The 21,646-nt window shown below is 38.6% G+C and overlaps 1 protein-coding gene across 20 annotated transcripts; it reads right to left on the bottom strand.

Moving 5' to 3' along the window:
- Positions 1-13,409: 13,409 nt before the first annotated feature.
- Positions 13,410-20,581, bottom strand: LOC110884476. 20 transcript variants are annotated; one of them, XR_004860294.1, is made up of 12 exons: positions 20,386-20,581; positions 20,146-20,219; positions 19,883-19,961; positions 19,694-19,789; positions 19,557-19,610; positions 19,163-19,222; positions 18,875-19,078; positions 18,116-18,625; positions 17,839-17,916; positions 17,060-17,150; positions 14,859-15,744; positions 13,410-13,701 (listed from the first exon to the last, which is right to left on the bottom strand). XR_004860294.1 is itself a non-coding variant. In XM_022132188.2 (11 exons), the coding sequence occupies exons 6-11, from the start codon at positions 19,590-19,592 to the stop codon at positions 15,653-15,655; spliced, it is 462 nt and encodes a 153-aa protein (XP_021987880.1). In that variant the 5' UTR covers positions 19,593-19,616; positions 19,694-19,789; positions 19,883-19,961; positions 20,046-20,065; positions 20,146-20,219; positions 20,386-20,569; the 3' UTR covers positions 15,363-15,652. The 20 variants fall into 20 exon arrangements, 6 of the variants coding, with proteins under 6 accessions (XP_021987880.1, XP_021987884.1, XP_021987883.1 ...); XR_004860289.1 differs by having other exon boundaries at positions 18,116-18,206; positions 18,316-18,625; positions 18,875-19,222; positions 19,557-19,616; positions 20,386-20,580; XR_002561188.2 differs by having other exon boundaries at positions 18,875-19,084; positions 19,557-19,616; positions 20,386-20,578.
- Between the last annotated feature and the right edge of the window lie 1,065 nt (positions 20,582-21,646).

The following is a 21,646-nucleotide window of genomic DNA, read 5'->3' as shown; positions in this document are numbered from 1 at the left end:
TTGCTGATCTTCAACAAATGGGCGTGCTTAAGGATCTCAAAATAGGAGATCTTGAGAAGGAGCTCCGGGTCATGAAGGCTGAGGCTGCTCAGAGGTTGATTGATATGGATAACGAGAAGCAGGAGATCACCCAAGATGCTAAGGTCTCCGCGGCAATTGCTATGTATAAGATCCAACTTCAGATGGCCGAGGAAGCTCAGGATCCTACCTTTGACAAAGGCTCGTGGGATGTTGAAGGTTGGAAGGCAAGGCTGGCAGACCTGGAGGACGAGGATGAGGCTGAGGAGATCCCCATGCTGGAAGGTGGTGATGCTGGCAAGGATCAGGGTGAAGCGAGTGGAGCTGGTGGTGATGGTGCAGCGAAGGTTTGAGCTGCAAGATTGGGCAATGATGGAAACTTCTAGACATAGCCGGAGCCCAATTTTTTTGTTTAGTGGTTGTGATGTTTTTTTAAAACAATGATGGTCTGTATTTGAACAATTATGGCCTGTAACGTTAAACAATAGTTTCTTAGGTTTAAGGATCCTGGATCCTTCGAACAATAGGTAGGATTACACATGGTGGAGGGATCCTCTGTTTGGGGAATGAAGCCGTTGTGATCCTGCCGCCTTTTAATTTCCCTGCAATACTTTTGAACCTATTATCATGGACACCCTTTACCTACCCCAGCGGACGGGCCACGTATTGCTGGTAGATGCTTTGGGTAGGTAATTTTGACAACTTTTTTGAAAGGGTTAAAGATCCTTTTGTTTAATAAATAAAATCTTAAACTTTTGTCGCTTATCTTGTGTTATTATCCTTTATGATTTTCAATTGTTTTGACACATGCTTGTTTGAAAGGTTGAGCAAATTATGTTTAAGAAATTTAGGATATGATCCTGGATCAAATATCCTATAATCGAAAGTTTTCAAGATAGTTTATTTTAAGGATCATAGGTTCAGTTGTCAAGGTCTAAAGGTTATTCAAATGAATAATGAAATTAAAAGTAGTTAAGGATCATACCTGAGGATCCGAGTTAGGATCCTAACCTTTAATCAGGATAACCATAAGTAAAAAATCTTAATGAACAGTAAGGATTAAGGATCCTTAATTGTTTAACTTCGAAGACCTGAAAAATGGAGTATAACTCGGGACTAAGCCGATATAAAAGATAAATGAGTAACTGGGGACATGCCCAAAGTATAACTGAGGATGATTCCAGAGGATCACTGGGGACAAGCCCAAAAAGATAACTGGGGATGATCCCGGAGGATCACTGGGGACAAGCCCATAGGATAACTGGGGATAAGCCCAAAGGATAACTGGGGACAAGCCCAAAGGATAACTGGGGACAAGCCCAAAGGATCGTATGTAAACTGGAGTATGGCCCTTTCTGGCAACTATCCAAACTTAGTGACATGAAAATGTCAAAACCTTAGCTAACGTGAAAACGTTAGAAACCTTAGGAACGGATGTATGGTGCGTCCACCATTATACGTAGGATCCTGGGTATAGCCAGTACGATGAGGTCGCCAGCCCCGAAAGTGGGTACTGATCCCAAAGACGTGAACTATATCAGGATCATCGTGCGCTGCTGGCGGAAACTGGGGATAATCCCAAGGATAACTGGGGTTGGACCCGAGGATCTGTGATGCTTTTGAAGATCTTTGATGATATGCTGGAGATACCTGAACTATCATAACTCAAATGGTTTGTGAGTAGAGGATGAAGGATACATGATCCTTATCCTTAGGCAAAAAGTAAGAAAATGCAATAGTTTTAGGATAAGCATATTACCTGAGTAAGGATCACCGATATCTCCAGGATCCTTCAAGGATATTTCAATGTAAGGATCACATGCAGGAAGGATCATGTTCACATGAAATATTTCTTTAAGTGAACAGCATTCCAGGCTCTTGGTAACAAGTTTCCTTCCATGGTTAGCAACCTGTATGCCCCCTTTCCTGCTTCGGCTTCAATCAAGTAGGGACCTTCCCATTTTGGTGCTAGCTTCCCGTCAGCAGGATTGATGGTGTTTTGAAATGCTTTTCTCAACACCATATCTCCGACTTGGAACTTCCTTATCCTGACATTCTTGTTGTAGGCACCAGCCATCCTTTGTTGGTAGCTTGCCATCCTTATCCTAGCTAGATCCCTGTTTTCCTCAATAGTATCCAAATCCTGAGCTAGGATTGTAGCATTTTCTTCAGGATCACGAGCACTTGTTCTAGCAGTTGGGATCACCATCTCTGTTGGGATCACTGCTTCTGCCCCAAATACTAAAGAGAAAGGTGTTTGGCCAGTGGCATTCTTGGGAGTTGTCCTATCAGCCCATAGCACATAAGGTAACTCCTCTGCCCATTTTCCTTTCTTGGATCCTAGCTTCTTCTTCAGATTGTTGATGATGATCTTGTTGGATGATTCTGCTTGACCATTGGCTTGTGGATGAACTGGTGTTGATGTTATCATCTTGATTCCCCAACTGTCACAAAAGTTAGTGGTTCTGCTTCCAATGAATTGGGAGCCATTATCACATACAATTTCAGAGGGAATGCCAAATCTGGTTATAATGTTTCTTTTGATAAAGGATATAACTTCCTTCTCTCTGACTTGAGCAAAGGCTTCAGCTTCTATCCACTTGGAAAAATAGTCAGTCATGGCAAGCATAAATACTTTTCCACCAGGTGCTTTAGGAAGCTTGCCAACTATATCCATTCCCCATCTCATGAATGGCCAAGAGGATGGTATGGGGTGTAGTAATTCAGCTGGTTGGTGAAGGATATTGCTATGTCTTTGGCAAGGATCACATTTCTTAGCATACTCCGTAGCATCCCTTTTCATGGTTGGCCAGTAGTATCCTGTTCTAAGGATCCTTGAGAACAAAGCTCTGCCCCCAGTATGGTTTCCACAATCTCCTTCATGGAAATCCTTCAACACCTCTTCAATTTCAGGATCCTCGATACATCTCAAATATGGTCCTGCAAGAGATCGCTTATATAATACATTATTCAGAATTGTGAATTGAGATACCTTAATCCTGAAAGCTCTAGGATTTTCTCCCATCGGGATCTCCCCGTGTTGCAAATATCCCATGATCGGTGAGATCCATGATCCTGAATTAGGTTGGGCTTCTTCACTAGGGATCATTGCAGTATCCTCTTCTATTTCCATGGCCACCTGTTTTTCAATAGCAGGAGCTAGGATATGGATGATAGGGATACTTATATCTTCTGGAATCTTCAAGGATGATCCTAGGTTGGCCAATGCATCAGCTTCCGTGTTATCCTCCCTTGGTACCTGTGTTAAGCTAAAAGAAACAAAAGAGAGTGCCAATTCTTTGACTATCTCTAAATATTTGGTTAGTTTTTCACCTTTAACAGCATAGGATCCATTAAAGTGATTGGTGATCAATAATGAATCTACATATACTTCGAGATATCTTACCCCCATATCCTTAGCAATCTGTAAGCCAGCAATTAAGGCTTCATATTCAGCCTCATTGTTAGTTGCTTGGAACTCACAGGCTATGGAGTGGGGTATTATGTCCCCCTGTGGCGATTTTAGTAGGATCCCTAGCCCTGTGCCTTTGATATTTGAGGATCCGTCAGTGTGTAGGATCCAAGGATCCTTGGTCTCATCCAGCTGTTGGACCTCCAATTCTGCTTCCTTTTGTAGATCACTACTGAAATCAGCCACAAAGTCAGCTAATGCTTGAGATTTAATGGCTGTTCTTGGTTCGTATCTTATATCATGGGCACTAAGCTTCACTGCCCACTTAGCCATTCTTCCTGACATATCCGGTTTCCTGAGGACATTCTTAATTGGAAAATTAGTTTTAACAACAATAGTATGGGTTTCAAAATAATGCCTTAACTTAGTGGATGCCATGATTAATGCAAGGATAAGTTTTTCGAGGTGTGAGTACCTGGATTCGGCATCAAGCAAACTTTTACTTACATAGTAGATAGGATATTGTGTACCTTCATGATCCTTGACGAGGACTGCACTTACAGCGGTTGAGGATATCGCTAGGTATAAGGATAACACATCTCCTTTCTCCGGTTTTGCTAATGCTGGTGCTGAGGACATATATTCTTTAAGGGCTTGTAAAGCATTTTCATGCTTCTCAGTCCATTCGAACTTCTTATTCTTCCTTAGGATATCGTAGAATTCTTTGCACTTTTCTGAGGATTTCGATATGAACCTGTTCAAAGCTGCTATCCTGCCTGTTAGTCTTTGAACATCCTTGGCATTGGCAGGAGACTTGATATTTATTAATGCTTTGATTTGTTCTGGGCTTGCTTCAATGCCCCTCTGGGTTACCATGTATCCTAAGAACTTTCCTGCCTTAACACCAAAATGGCATTTTGAAGGATTAAGTTTCATGTTGTAACTATCAAGGATATCGAATGCTTCTTCCAAGTCCCTTAGGTGATCCTCAGCTTTCTTTGACTTGACCACCATATCATCTATGTACACCTCCATAGTTTTTCCAATTTGATCTTTGAACATCATATTTACCAGTCTTTGATATGTTGCACCTGCATTTCTTAGTCCAAAAGGCATGGCAATATAACAATATAAACCGGTTGGGGTCATAAAGGCTGTATCCTCTTGGTCAGATGGTTCCATCTGGATTTGTTGGAATCCGGATGATGCATCCATAAAAGTTAACAGTTCATGCCCCGCTGTTGCATCCACCATGGAGTCAATGTGGGGTAATGGGAAAGGATCCTTGGGACATGCCTTATTCAAATCAGTGAAATCGACACATACCCTCCACTTTCCGTTTTTCTTTTGGACAACAACCACATTGGCTAACCATTTAGGATACTTTACCTCTCTGATCATACCTGCTCGAAGTAGTCTCTCTACTTCTTCTTGGATAATGGCATTCCTTTCTGGTGCAAACTTCCTCCTTTTTTGATGGATTGGCTTGATAGACCTGTCAATGCCAAGTTTGTGAGTAATAATATCCTTGGATATACCTGTCATATCTTCATGTTTCCAAGCAAAGGTAGATTTTCTTCTTTTGAGGAAGGATATCATGTCTTCTTTCATCTTGCCAAGGATCCCTGATCCGATATAAATTTTCGATTCAGGATCACTAGGATCCAAGAGGATTTCATCTACATCTTGCTCCCTTGCCTCCAAGACATTCCTCGGAGGATACTGTAATTGCTATTGCTCCCTTGGCTTCGAGGTTGGCTTCATGGATGAGGTATAGCAATCCTTAGCCTCTTGCTGATCGCTGTCGATCTTGATTATCCCCCATGGGCTAGGGAGCTTCACACATTGATGGTAGGTAGATGGAACCGCTTTCATGTCATGTATCCAGGGCCTGCCAAGGATAACGTTGCAACAAGATAAACAGTCAATAACGCAAAATTTCTGATAATTATGTAATCCTTCCACATAGATTGGGAGTTTGATGTCCCCCAGAGTTTTCTTCGTTTCTCCACTAAATCCTACAAGCACGGAGGATCTTGGTGTGATGTCTGATTCTGGGATACCCATTTTCTTCAGTACATCAAGCTGGATAATGTTGACTGAACTTCCTCCATCGATAAGGATCCTGCGGACAAAATGGTTAGAAATAAAGAGAGTAATAACTAAACTATCATGATGAGGATCTTGGACGTTTATGCGATCATCCTCGTCAAAGGTTATCGTTTTCCCTTCTAAAACACTTGATGTTCTAATAGGCCTTTCTCCATTGTCCATTTTTGATTCTTTTGCATATCTTTTGGCCGCTGAGAAGGATGTACCACAGATGTCTGATCCTCCGGATATAAAGTTGATCACTTGTGCATTTGCCGGAGGTGCTGGGGCTTTTTCGGGGATCCTTTCAGGATCCTGGGTCCTTTGCTTTTTTCTCCCCAGCAATTCTTTTAGATGCCCCTTGCTTAGCTGGTATCCAATTTCCTTTCTTAAGGCTATGCAATCTTCAGTCAGATGGCCGAAATCCTCATGGTATGCACACCATTTGGACTTGTCTTTAGTCCCGGATGGTTTATCATTCTTCCTGGGCCACCTAGCCTTTTCACCTAGATTCTGCATTGCAAGGATTAGTTCATGATTATCAACGGAAAAACAATATTCTGAGATTGGAGGATATTCTTCATCATCCTCTTCTTGGTCGACAGCATGCACATTCTTGTTCTCGTTTCTATGGTAGGATTTGAACTTGTTGTTTTTGAAGGAGGATCCTTGCTTATCTGGTTTTGAGGATCCCACTTGTCTCTCCTGGATCCTCTTGTCATCCTCTAGCCGGATAAATCTGAGTGCTCGTGTTCTTACTTCATCTAAATTCTTAGTAGCCATTTGAGGGCTGATCCAGTAAGAGTAGATCCAAATCCTTTACATAGGCATGCTTCCTTCAATTTTTCCGGGATAGGATTGATCTCCATCCTTTCCCTGTATTGTGCTATATGCTCCTCTGGATCCGTTGTGCCGTCATACAACTTCATGGTAGGGATATGGAACCTTTTGGGTACTTCTGCATCACAGATTGGTGGTGCAAAGCGAGATACCTTGTGGCTCCCATCTGCAATCTCTGGGATAGGCTTGACTACCCCTGGAACACTTGAGATCATGTCCTTTAGTTTCTGTAGTTCCCTGGCCATAACATGATTGGTACCTGTATCCTGCATGAATCCATGGTTAGTGGTAGGATAATTATTTAAAGTGTTACCTCCCATTGGGTTCAAGTTAGGGAATCCATATTGCTGGGATTCTGGAACAACGGAGGGACCAGTGGAAGCAATAGTCTGCATTGGAATGAAGTCCCCTTGATGGACATCTAGACTCCCTGTTTGCAAACTTTTTAGGGATCCTGGCATCTGTAAGGATCCTGGTATCTGGGATGATCCTGGAACGAAGGAGGATCCTTGAACCTGGGATGATCCTGGGATAAAGGAGGATCCTTGGCCCTGGAATGATCCTGGGATAAAGTAGGATCCTTGAAACTGCTGTGCCCCCGGATAGGCTCCCGGATTCATGAAGGATCCCATATACTGAGGATAGGATCCTGCTGGCTGAAAATACGAGCCCGATGTCTGAGTCATTGCTGCTGACTTGAGATGTAATCCTCTCGTCTCCCCTGTGATCTGTACGTCTGGGATCCCCGATGGCTGAGAGGTGTCCATTGGAGTCTCAAAACTCAAGGATTTTGGCATCAGTGGGGAATGATCCTCTGCCGCTTTCTTTTGTCTTTTGAGATCTCCAATCTCCCTGAGGATCCTGTCATTAGTTTCATCCTGCCGCTGCATACGATCCTTCATCTGCAAAATTAAAGCAAACACATCACTAGTACTGGGAATAGAAGAATTCATAGCAGAAGAAGATGGAGGTTTAGAGAAAGAAGGGGTTGGTCTCTTCTCAGCATTTCTCTGGGATCCTGCCGGCGGAGGAGGTAGAGTGGTTTGTGCTGAGGTGACTGCAGACATCGCCGTGGAAGTGTTCTTCAATGATGAAGCCATGTAACTCTTTGAAATGATTTTGAACAAAAGATTTTCTTTATGAATGAAGCACCAATGGCCCCACGGTGGGCGCCAAACTGTTTTGGTCAAAAATCACACAAGGATAATGTAACCAAACTATATGTAAACGGGGTATGATGCTTGGTTAGCTATGAAAGTAAAGGATCACTTCTGTGATGAATATGCAAAGACACAATGATTTATACGAGGAAAAAGCCCTTGATCAATGTATGATCTCCGGCATAAAAAACCTCGGGTGATGGCAACTACCGATCACCAACTTCAATATAATAAAAATGTAGTTACAACTTCGGATGATAATGAGCTGAGTACAAGGATCACTGAGTGTCTAAGTGTTGAGAGTTGTGTCGTATGTTGTGTGTGTTCTTCCGAATGAGGAAGACGGGTATTTATACATGTGTAGGTAACTTATTTTAGGTAGATAGACCACTAATCAGCTCATTACCCCTTTAGAAATAAAGATAATCTAGCCTAAATTGCTACCCTTAGATCAAGCCATGTTTCCATATCCGGCACAACGTTCATCTTCAATTCAGCTCTTGCCATATTTGTAAAAGCGCGTCCCTGGATCATGATATGTAGGGCATATCCTGCTAGATATTCCTGCAAAATAATATTGTAGTAATCGAAAATGACCGTTTGTATAAGGATCACCTCAATGTCCCGTGATCCTGATCCTGAGGTCCGGCTGAGGATCACTGCCTGCCAAAGAAATAAGGATCACTGGTTAGGATCACGTATAAGGATCATTCATAGTAAAAATCCAGCCCTAACAATACCTGCTCGAAGTAGTCTCTCTACTTCTTCTTGGATAATGGCATTCCTTTCTGGTGCAAACTTCCTCCTTTTTTGATGGATTGGCTTGATAGACCTGTCAATGCCAAGTTTGTGAGTAATAATATCCTTAGATATATCTGTCATATCTTCATGTTTCCAAGCAAAGGTAGATTTTCTTCTTTTGAGGAAGGATATCATGTCTTCTTTCATCTTGCCAAGGATCCCTGGTCCGATATAGATTTTCGATTCAGGATCACTAGGATCCAAGAGGATTTCATCTACATCTTGTTCCCTTGCCTCCAAGACGTTCCTCGGAGGATACTGTAATTGCTATTGCTCCCTTGGCCTCGAGGTTGGCTTCATGGATGAGGTATAGCAATCCTTAGCTTCTTGCTGGTTACTGTCGATCTTGATTATCCCCCATGGGCTAGGGAGCTTCACACATTGATGGTAGGTAGATGGAACTGCTTTCATGTCATGTATCCAAGGCCTGCCAAGGATAACGTTGCAACAAGATAAACAGTCAATAACACAAAATTTTTGGTAATTATGTAATCCTTCCACGTAGATTGGGAGTTTGATGTCCCCCAGAGTTTTCTTCGTTTCTCCACTGAATCCCACAAGCACGGAGGATCTTGGTGTGATGTCTGATTCTGGGATTCCCATCTTCTTCAAGACATCAAGCTGGATAATGTTCACTGAGCTCCCTCCGTCAATAAGGATCCTGCGGACAAAATGGTTAGAGATAAAGAGAGTGATAACTAAGCTATCATGGTGAGGATCCTGAACATTAATGCGATCATCCTCATCAAATGTTATCATCTTTCCTTCTGAGACGCTTGAGGTTCTAATAGGCCTTTCTCCATTATCCATTTTTGATTCTTTTGCATGTCTTTTGGCCGCTGAGAAGGATGTTCCACAAATGTCTGATCCTCCGGATATGAAGTTAATCACTTGTGCGTTTGCCGGAGGTGCTGGAGCCTTTTCAGGGATCCTTTCAGGATCCTGGGTCCTTTGCTTTTTTCTTCCCAACAATTCCTTTAGATGCCCCTTGCTTAGCAGGTATCCAATTTCTTTTCTTAAGGCTATGCAATCTTCAGTTAGATGCCCGAAATCCTCATGGTATGCACACCATTTGGACTTGTCTTTAGTCCCGGATGGTTTGTCATTCTTCCTGGGCCACCTAGCTTTTTCACCTAGATTCTGCATTGCAAGGATTAGTTCATGATTATCAACGGAAAAACAATATTCTGAGATTGGAGGATATTCTTCATCATCCTCTTCTTGGTCAACAGCATGCACATTCTTGTTCTCATTCCTCTGGTAGGATTTGAACTTGTTGCTTTTGAAGGAGGATCCTTGCTTCTCCGGTTTTGAGGATCCCGCTTGTCTCTCCTGGATCCTCTTGTCATCCTCTAGCCGGATAAACCTGAGTGCTCGAGTTCTTACTTCATCTAAGTTCCTGCAAGGTGTCATAACAAGATCATCATAGAATAATGAATCCTTAAGAAGTCCCATTTTGAAGGCTTCAACAGCCGTAGCCATATCCAAGTTGGGAATATCCAAGGATTCTTTACTAAATTTAGTTATATAATCTCTTAATGATTCGTTATGATTTTGAGTTATCCTGTACAAATCACTAGTTAATTTTTCAAATTTTCTACTACAAGAGAATTGGTTATTGAATAAATTAACTAAATTAGCAAATGAAGTAATAGAGTAAGGGGGAAGACTTAGCAGCCACTTAAGAGCTGATCCAGTTAGAGTGGAACCAAATCCTTTACATAGGCATGCTTCCTTCAACTTTTCTGGGATAGGATTGATTTCCATCCTTTCCCTGTATTGTGCTATATGCTCCTCTGGATCCGTTGTGCCATCATACAGCTTCATGGTAGGGATATGGAACCTTTTGGGCACCTCTGCATCACAAATTGGTGGTGCAAAGCGTGATACCTTGTGGCTTCCATCTGCAATCTCTGGGATAGGCTTGACTACCCCTGGAACACTTGAGATCATGTCCTTTAGTTTCTGTAATTCCCTGGCCATAGCGTGATTGGTACCTGTATCCTGCATGTTAGTGATAGGATAATTATTTAAAGTGTTACCTCCCATTGGGTTCAAGTTAGGGAATCCATATTGCTGGGATTCTGGAACAACGGAGGGACCAGTGGAAGCAATGGTCTGCATTGGAATGAAGTCCCCTTGATGGACATCTAAACTCCCTGTTTGCAAACTTTTTAGGGATCCTGGCATCTGTAAGGATCCTGGTATCTGGGATGATCCTGGAACGAAGGAGGATCCTTGAACCTGGGGTGATCCTGGAATAAAGGAGGATCCTTGACCCTGGAATGATCCTGGGATAAAGTAGGATCCTTGAAACTGCTGTGCCCCCGGATAGGCTCCCGGATTCATGAAGGATCCCATATACTGAGGATAGGATCCTGCTGGCTGAAAATACGAGCCCGATGTCTGAGTCATTGCTGCTGACTTGAGATGTGATCCTCTCGTCTCCCCTGTGATCTGTACGTCTGGGATCCCTGATGGCTGAGAGGTGACCATTGGAGTCTCAAAACTCAAGGATTTTGGCATCAGTGGGGAATGATCCTCTGCCGCTTTCTTTTGTCTTTTGAGATCTCCAATCTCCCTGAGGATCCTGTCATTAGTTTCATCATGCCGCTGCATACGATCCTTCATCTGCAAAATTAAAGCAAACACATCACTAGTACTGGGAATAGAAGAATTCATAGCAGAAGAAGATGGAGGTTTAGAGAAAGAAGGGGTTGGTCTCTTCTCAGCATTTCTCTGGGATCCTGCCGGTGGAGGAGGTAGAGTGGTTTGTGCTGAGGTGACTGCAGACATTGCCGTGGAGGTGTTCTTCAATGATGAAGCCATGTAACTCTTTGAAATGATTTCGAACAAAAGATTTTCTTATGAATGAAGCACCAATTGCCCCACGGTGGGCGCCAAACTGTTTTGGTCAAAAATCACACAAGGATAATGTAACCAAACTTTATGTAAACGGGGTATGATGCTTGGTTAGCTATGAAAGTAAAGGATCACTTCTGTGATAAAGATACAAAGACACAATGATTTAGACGAGGAAAAAGCCCTTGATCAATGTATGATCTCCGGCATAAAAAACCTCGGGTGATGGCAACTACCGATCACCAACTTCAATATAATAAAAATGTAGTTACAACTTCGGATAGTAATGAGCTGAGTACAAGGATCACTGAGTGTCTAAGTGTTTGAGAGTTGTGTCGTATGTTGTGTGTCCTTCCGAATGAGGAAGACGGGTACTTATACATGTGTGTGTGACTTATTTTAGGTAAAATGACTAAATATCAGCTCATTACCCCTTTAGAAATAAAGATAATCTAGCCTAAATTGCTGCCCATTAATCAAGCTAAGTTTCCATATCCGGTACAACGTCTATCTCCAATTTAGCTCTTGCCATATCTGTGAAAACGCGTCCCTGGATCATGATGTGTAGGGCATATCATGCTAGGTGTTCCTGCAAAACAATTTTGTAACAAGTTGAAGTGACCGTTAGTGTAAGGATCACCATATCGTCCCATGATCCTGATCCTGAAGTCTGGCTGAGGATCACTATCTGCCAAAGAAACAAGGATCACTGGTCAGGATCACGTATAAGGATCATTTATAGTAAAATCCAGCCCCAACAACAAGTATCAAAAATCTTGAAATAGTTGATTTTGATTATGTGAGCAACTATTAAGTGGGCCTCATTTTTGTGTTAGATGAATCCTCATTTTTATTCAGAAAAAAATCTGTTATACGGCCTGAAACCTTGAATCACTAGCCTTGCTTTATTTTTTATAACAATGCCCCTTTCATCAGTTTTATTTTTGAAGACCCACTTTGTAAACTGGGTTTTTTTAATACCCGGGTTCGGGTTTATACCCGGGTAGGGGTATGATCGGGTTTTGACTTTTCGAGTATAGGCCATACCCGGTCGGGTTCGGGTCTGGGTATTGGCTAGAAAATCTATACGTTGTGTACCCGGGTTCGGGTTTTCAATATCCGGGTATTAGAATACCCTATTTCCGGGTCCGGGTAGGGTTCGGGTACTGGTCGGTTAGGGTTTGAGTATTGGTCGGGTATGGTTCAGGTTTGGGTATAGATTGGGTTTTTCAATTCATTTTTTTGGCATATATATATAGAAATATAATGAAAACCTTTATTTATACATATTGAATTCCTTGAAATTTGCTCAAAAAAACCTCACACAAGCTCTAAACGTTCAAAAGAAGTTTTGTACACAACGGGTCCGGGCATTACGAAAACCCGGGTCCGGGTATTTCGAAAACCCGGGTCCGGGTATTATGAAATCCGGGCCCGGGTATTACAAAAACCCGGGTACAAACTGGGTAAGAAAAAACCCGGGTTCGGGTTTTATTTTCCGGGTTCGGGTTTTTTGTGCACCTCTAGTTTTCATTAAAAAGCTTCAAATTTCTATTCAAAAGCATCAGATTTTCCTTAAAAAGCATCGGATTTTCATTAAAAAGCATCGGATTTCTAACTTAAGTAACCAGAATTCTGAATATATATAACAAAATGATTTTGTGGCTCATTGGTTAAGGTTTATGACTTATACACTAGAGGTTTGAGGTTCAAACCTAGTAAATGGCATTCTTCTTACATCATATTTCAATTAAACACTATCAAGTTAAACTCACTTGGATTATAACAGTAATGTCACAAATTCAAACCTTGTGATTCGCATTTATTGTTAATAGATGTTTTATTTACTTATATCTATACTAGGCTATCACCCGGGAACATCCCGGGTTAGGAAATTTTAGTTTTCAATAATAAAAGGTACATAAATAACATTTTGAACCTCTTAGTTTCTTGTTTCCCTTCCCATCACAAATTTTTTGTTCGGTTTCATCACTATTCCAACTTTGCCTCCATATGTATTCAAAGTTTTCATGTAAAACTAATTCCTTTTTAATTCATGATGAGATCTCTGTATAAAAATGTTTTCGCAACCCATACGCCAGTGGTGGCTTTGATGGTGTGCGGGGAGGACCTCCGCACAAGGCCCATGATTTCGAGGGGCACATGATTTGTAAAAAAAAATCCGATATATGTATATGTTAATATTTTTTTAAACAATAAACACATAACAATTCCAATATAGGTCTATTTACAAATCGTTTATCATGGTTTAGAATTTAGCCCACTTGGCATCAGGTTTATTAAGCCTGATAATAATTTGATTTAAAAAAATAATAAAACATTACGGAAGGGCACGTTTCTTCAAGCTTGAACAGGGTACGTGAATTCTCAAAGACGCCTCTGCCAAATGCCTAAGAAGACACGCCATGGTGGATGAATAGCCAAAGGGGCCTATTACCCATATTTTTTTTGGATCACACCAATTGTGTAACTCAACAACATATTTCATCTCAGCATCTGAAATAAATAACTATATATGAACACAAACTTTATCATAATCACAAAATTATAAAACTAAGTTGTTAAATGAGCATCACATGTAAAAGAACTTGTAGAATTATAAGCACTAAACCCCCAATTTGACACATTTTCCTTCAGATGCGTAAATCTTTTTATTTTCCCTAAAAAATGTATAAACCCAAATCTACCCAGCCATAATTAAACAGGTCAAAATTACAACCTCAAAATCATACCATCACAACATGATCACAACATTAACAAAGATACATAGAACTTTATCCACTTCTAATTAATTTAATCATATCTTGAAGTATTATCACTCCTTTGAACTTTATAAATTACATAAGAAAAACGTTGGTAATTATGTGGAGAAATAAGTTTTGAACAAAAAAATCAACCAATAATTAGAAAGAGTCGAGCAGCTTAGAATTGGTATGTCTATTATCTATGGCTAACTACATGAGGTTGGTCTAGTTCAATTTTTTATGGGATTGGTTTAATTTTGGCATGTAATGCGCCTAGACAGAAGTATAGAACCATGGTGCTCGCCCCACCTATATTGTCCCTAGACCAAGGTGCTCTCATCACTTGCGCCTGATCACAAAGGTCGCCTTGTGTCTGGTCAAGGCGCCAACCCTCGCCTCGCCTAAGCCCCTAGGCACACCAGGCATTCGCCTTTGATTACATAAATTTAAGGATGACCCGAAACATGATACTGATAAGACACAAAATTTATTAGCTTTTGGGTTGTCATGTCTAACATGTTAGATAAAAAAGTTGTGTTTCGTTGATACATTTAACCCTTTTATTAAACATGGGATGTCGGGTTAACGTGTTTAAGCGTACAATTAAACACGGCTACCCATCAACCCGTTTAAATTTAGAATATAAAAAATATATATTATAAGGCAAGCCCCCAACACATTTACAACTTCATTACCACCAGTTTAGAACTCGCCAACCCGTTTTACTCGATTAGATAAACGGGTCACACACGTGTAGTTTTCTGGTTACTTGATGTTAAGAGTGTTCGAATAATAAATCTGCTGTCTTCGGGTTCATAGATTATCTGTTAACCCAAACCCGTCAACCCGCCTGTTAGTTTGAATTACTAAAAAAATGATACAGGTTCAGAGATGTGATTAATAAATTACCCATTGAAGAGCAGAGACTAATACAAGTTCATATTGCACTTTCTTTGGCTTCTCGTCTCTTGCTTCACCTAATTTGATCATATTGAATTCAGCATGTTGAATGGTATTCTGGTTACACACAATGGAAGATGTATGTGTGGAACAAACCAAGTATTAGGCTTTCAGTAAACATTGAAAGGAAGTGTAAAAGCTGCATACATATAATTAAAATAAATCAAACTTCAAATAAAAAGAAATCTCACTTGCTAGTGAGAATGTCTGCGCGTTGTGGCGAGTGCGTCTGTTTTATGGTTTTGTTTTTTGATAGATAAGAGTGAAAAGACAATCTATTCTCTAAGAGGATATGGATAACACGTGAAAATAATATGACTAATATGTACACTGGCAACTTTTAATAATACACGAGTTTTAACCCACTTATAATTCTAAACATACATACGTAAAAGTAATAACATATGCATTTAAATATAATAATTCTAAATATTAATAAATAATAAACAAATCTAGTCCAGGTCAAACTCAAATTTGAAAAAATTATTATATTATATTACAAATCAAACTTGAGCTTTAAAAATGAAGCTCTAAATGAGTCTAGCTCAGGACATCTTAAATTATATGGCATGAAAGCGGGTCGGCTAAGCTCATCTACACCCTATTTTGTAACTACTTTTCTACTTATACATATGATCCACAAATATATGATATTAGAAATAGATTACACCAAGTCATTGAGAACGCATAGAACCTAGAGCACTAAACTAAACCAGTAGACATTAAGCTCAAACTCTCTTAGGTCAAACAAAATCATGTTTGACTCGTTTACATCCATGTGGATAATCAAGATCCAAATCTCCATCTACTTTCCATGTGCTCCATCGGGACATTCCTGCATTTGTATGTACAATTTATACGTCTTGGATGCTAATGTTTTTGTGGAAGTGATAATTTTGACCCATTTGACAAGTGTCCCCAAATTACTATAGTCAAAGGAACAAACATGTAAATCATGGTTTATTTATTTGAGTGCAGCTATCATGCCTTTAATAAAGAAGGAAATATATGATGTTTAGTAATGTGAGCAATGTGGGACATAAATAATTGTAGACTTGAAATCTTCCTATTCTTGATGTACGACTTCAGATTAGAAAGTTTCATTTTTTATATCTGCATATGATCAAATAATTTAAGTTTTTTTATATCCATATTTACAAATAAATGTTACCGGTAAACCTTTTATTTGATCAAACCTTTTATATTATAATAATTGTCTACACAAAAGTATAATACTAATTTATTTATTAAATAAGAAACTTGATTTCGCAAACTGGATCACAAAAAATTAAACAAAGTTAACATTTTAGATACAAAATATCAAATATTTATGGACACAAATACCTATTTCTTAAAAACCAAAGATTTCCATGTCAACAAAACAAAATATGATTTAGATAGGTTAATTTTTTGAAAAGGTAACCCATTGGTAACCAGGCAGTGAAAAATCATCGAAGTTTTCTTTTAGAAAATGACCTAAGGTACCTTTCAAAATTTTAGATTTAACGTAATCTGACTTGGTAACATGTCAAATTAATGAACTGGCATTATCGTTAACTATTTTGACTTCTTTTTTCAAAAGATGACCCCAGAAGCTTCACCTTATAGCTCCAGTGGCTGCTTTGTGAATGTAAGCATGAGCATGAAGTCGATCTTGGAATCATGGGCGAAGCTTTTAAGGGGCGGGAGGGGGCAGCCGACCCCAGAACATTTCGCTCAGTAGTGGAGAGTATTTAGTTTTCGTATAGAATTTTTTTAGTATATACGTTTACGACCCCTGGTTTTATATAAATTTTTAGGTCCAGTGACTTCCGCCTCCCCGGTCGGAAATCTCAAGCTTTGCCATAGCTTGGAATCTTTAAATTCCTATATAGGAATGCAGAATTTTTGTAAGAGAACATTAAAACTAACTTTGTAATGATAGTTTTTGTAACCATCATTTACACATTACTTATTTTTAGCATTTAAAAAGCTGTTAGAAAGTAAGCCAAGCCTGATCTAACTGACTCGCTCGTTTCAACCATACTATTAAATTACCCTTTTCACCCATTAGCCACCCCTAACTCTGCATGAAAACAGAAACAGAGAAACCTAGGTCTAGTCTAGAGAAATTTGAACATCTAAACAATATTTCAAAGGAATGTCGGTACCTGCAATAAAAGTGGCAGTTTCTCTCACTTTTGTAGCACAAAATTGCATTTGAAGTTGTCTTCTACATGTAGCACAGGCAAACATTATACTCTTGCAAATGTTATATGCAAACAAAGAAGATAAACAAAGTCAGGATTGTTGAAAAGTATGGTGAGTTTTTTGTTTCTTGCTTTAGATGAATTCACGAAGGGCTTAAGATGATATAAATTAGCTGTTAATGAATTACACCTGGTAAAAGTATACTTTTTATGTTAGATAAATGCATAGAATAGTAGAAGTATCACAAGCGGCTCCCCTGGTTTCCGAACAATCGCAGTTGTCATTGCCAACAACTACGAGTGTTCATTATTTGGTTTCAAACTGATTAAACCGAATAAACTGAATATCAAATAGTGCTATTCAAAAGGGTTGTAGCGCAGCTTGTTGCCAGTTTACCTGCCATTCTTATGTAGTTTTTCTATCGTTTTTAAATCTATAATATAACTGAATATCAAATAGTGCTTATTTTAGTTTTTTTTTTCATTTAACTTGCAGTTACAAGCTTATCCTATTCTTATCTAGTCCAACCCAACCCAACCCAACCCAACCCAATCCAATAACAAACACCAGTATAAAACATTAAAAACAATTTATTCAGTTTATTTATTCCATGGAAAACTAATACCAAAATGAATATAATTCAGTTTCTGAAATCTGTTCAGTTTATTTTCCCGTTTCGACGAAAAAAAACTTTAAACCGAATAAACCGAATTGATTAACTTGAGGTTCAGAAACTTACTAACGGATAGGCTTGCTGGCGGTATTACTGGAGCTATTTCCGACCATAGTGACAGTTTGGCACTGGTTATTTTCTTGTCTGTTTGTCAAAATCAAAACAAAAAAAGAGAAGAAGGTCCAAAAAATTAAATAGTGAACAATAATCAAATCTTAACAGTTCCCTTCAAGATAACCTCACAAGTGATCTCCCACACTAATCAACAATAACAACTTACACCAAACAGAACTTAATTAACAACTTAAACTTCAAAAATTGAATACAAAATCTCCACGCTTACTTGCGGATAACACCGAAGGTGCAAAATTCCTCCTTGATTTCTTGCTCACTAACCCTTGGATCCAAATGCCCATTATCATCATAAAACATAACTGCACCATTCATTGGTTAATATTATATATCAGTAACTTACATAGAAACAGCTTCTTCATTGACCATATAATAAGGAAAAAAGGCTCCAAGAAAAGCAAGAGCTCCAACTGCCATAGCCGATTTTGCTCGTGTGAAGAAAGTAGAGATCAGGGACGATAGCATTATGCCACTGAGCCCAAACAGAAAGAAATAGACAAACACCAATGTTTTATCACTGTACTGAAACAGTGCCCATCGTGCACACAGTGATGATTGCTGCTGTAATCGCAAACTGTAAAAAAAATCATCAGAAACATATAATGCTCAGGCTTTGCAATTGCAGGTTTTTAATGCTCAGGCTTTCCAAATGTGTACTTATCCATCCACTGGTGAGATTATCATACAGTTAATCTTTTCGATGACGACTAACACTTGTTACCTGCCAACACAACATGAACTTTATTCAGTACATTTTGAAATTAAGAGAAAAGGCTATTAGGTGTCTTGAGTTCTGATAACGAATCTACCACTTCTAGACTTCAAATTTGAAATACACTATCCCACACTATCCTTTTTCTCCACTCACTAATTTTACATATAGTTCATAAAACTATATTGTTAAAAGAGTAGTTAAGCTTTTATAATGAGTAATTTAGAAGGTTTTAAGTATATGAAAAAACCAGGGCACCTTTTTGCACTTTTGACCAGCTTAACCCCATATGACCCGTTGGAGATAAAAGTTGCGCCAATAACAAACGACCACTTTCAATAAAGTCCCTTCTTGTAGGGGCCAATTTTATAGCATTTGATAACTCTTCCAATGCACTCGCTTTAGAACCACACGACTTCAAACAAAATTCCATTGATTCCAACACTAATGCTAAGATAACTTCTGAACCTTTCGAGGCGTGTTATTTTTAAACATGATCTAATAATATATCAACTAAATTAACCGAAAATATTATATCGAACATACCTGCAGGATACTAAAGGGCAGAGGCAGCACAACAAATGGAAGAAATTGCAGATGGATCCCCTGAAATCCATAGTAGAATTACTTAAAAGTGAACATATTGTCATTATAGACCCCCATGTACACCACACAACACTCAAAACATTACACATGAGAACTCTACTATTCTATAATCTCTATAACACTTTAGCGGCGGTTTTTTATTAATCACAAACTTCTATTCCTTTGTCTGATAGTAAGTGCCCTAATTCCGTGGTCATGTGGAACACTCTTTTACTTAAATGATAAGTTTAAACCAGTGACCCAACTCGCCAAAAGTTCAACGAATGGGCATCCAGCTACCTAACAACAACAAACCCAAATAAATTTCTCAAATGAAAAAAAGTTAGAAACAAACCTCAGAAGCAACTTTAGAGTTAAAAAATCCACACATGAAAGTTAAACCCTAGATCTGCAACTTTAGAGCAACAAAAATTGGATTCAAGAACTAAAGCGCATGACCTAATAAAATCAAAAGAAGGTCGTCGGAAATACCTCAGTTTGTCGGGACCTACCTCAACCACCATCTACACCTGGGAACTCGTCTTTATTTCCACCGATCTGCTTGAGTTCTACCACCGGAACCCTAGACTACAAAACAACAAAGGTATCTTGAATTCTTATAAACCCTTATTGCAACAACTACAACATATGAAAGCGAGAACAGAGAATGAAAGAGTATACCTGATGCTTGAATGTTTAGATTTAAGAGGCTTCATCGAGAAGGAAGATGTATGTGATATCTAGGGCTTCGAAAACAACCCTACACAGATCATACAAAGAAAAAAACATCAAAATAATATAAATGTAAATAATAAAGTGTCATCAAGGATGGATGATTGTGTACCACGAAACCCCAATCACACCCTAAATTAATCAAATAAAAAATATATTAGAATGAAGAATCATAATACAATGAAAGTATAAATTTCACAAAAGGAAAGCACCTAAAGATATCTTCGGATTGCATAGGGTTTCTGAGATTTGAAATCGGATTGCGATGAGGAAATGGAAACCCTATCTACAAATTCACAAACACAAAATACACTTAGAAATCAGGATCGAAAGATAAACCTGACTGGATTACACCAATATCCCCTACAAATCGAAAGACCCAATGATGTTCCAATTGTTGTTAGGAGCAAAAGTGATACGATTTAGATTGTTATTGTAATCGGAAGTGGTACCTGGTTTGTTTAACCATTGGAGAAGAGAATGATGATTCATGATGAAGGGGAAGGAAGGTTAGGGTTTACAAAAGAATGGTGATTTGATATCGATGACCAATGATGTAAGAACGAACGATGGAGGCGAAGGAGATTAGGGTTTCTGAAACATAGGGTGAAAGGATGATGGATTATTACATGATTTATACTCCGGGTCATATTTGCGGGTATGGTTATCTTCATTCGGATCCCGTGTAGAAACATCAGGTTTCTCTAATTTTCCCGCCAAAAATCTAGTGAGGTTGCACAATGTAGTGCCACGTGTCCCAAACCTTGTTTGTTTATTATATATATAGATTTAATGTTGTATTAATATTTAATGTTTTATTTTCTTTTATTCTTTTATAGTTAGATTATACAACATGAAATACATATTAATAAACATATGAATAATACTTCTTGATAAAGTAAATTAACTCATTTTGAATAAATATCTAAACAACCCAGGATTTTAAAACGGACAAGGACATGACTTGATAAAATCCAACTCTGAACTTCGTACACGACCTTATGAGATACATGACCAGCAATATAGGTTGATACAAATACATGTAAACGAATATCAAATTTCAATTGGAAGACAACGTGTCAACTATCAAGGTACAGACTATATAACAATTTATGTACACAAATTTTGGTTTTCACTACTTGTAGTTGGGGACTTAGATTCGTTATTGTATGCATTTATGATATTCAAGACTTTTGTGCTATTATATTTATATAATTATATTATTTTTAGAAAATATTGAATATAACCCACAAAACTACTAATTTTGATGCACCGAAAGATGACTGATATGCACCAAATGCAACATATAAATTCAGATGTGTCTTTGAGAATTCAGGTACCCTGTTCGAGCTTGAAAAAATATGCCCTTCCATAACGTTTTCTTACTATTAAAAAATATCAAATTAGTATTGAGCTCAATAAACCTAATGTCAAGTGGGCTAAATTCTAAACCATAAAAAATTATTTGTAAATGGGCCTATATTAAAATTGGTATGTGTTTACTATCTAAAAAATAACATATATATATATATATAGGAAAATTGGTTTTTAATAAACCAACCTTTGTCCCGTTGGTAAATAATAATCTTACCTACGTAATTGGTATACAATAATCCTACCTATCAACATGTTGGTACTCAATGAACTTCCCTTAATTTTTTTTTAACTGAAGTTAATTTTTAAGTTTTATTTATTACACAAAAAGTCCATGTA

Source organism: Helianthus annuus, chromosome 6 (assembly GCF_002127325.2).
Source record: "Helianthus annuus cultivar XRQ/B chromosome 6, HanXRQr2.0-SUNRISE, whole genome shotgun sequence".
Classification (NCBI taxonomy): domain Eukaryota; kingdom Viridiplantae; phylum Streptophyta; class Magnoliopsida; order Asterales; family Asteraceae; genus Helianthus; species Helianthus annuus.
The sequence above is the reverse complement of the archived record's forward strand: the minus strand, read 5'-3'. Positions and strand labels throughout refer to the sequence as shown.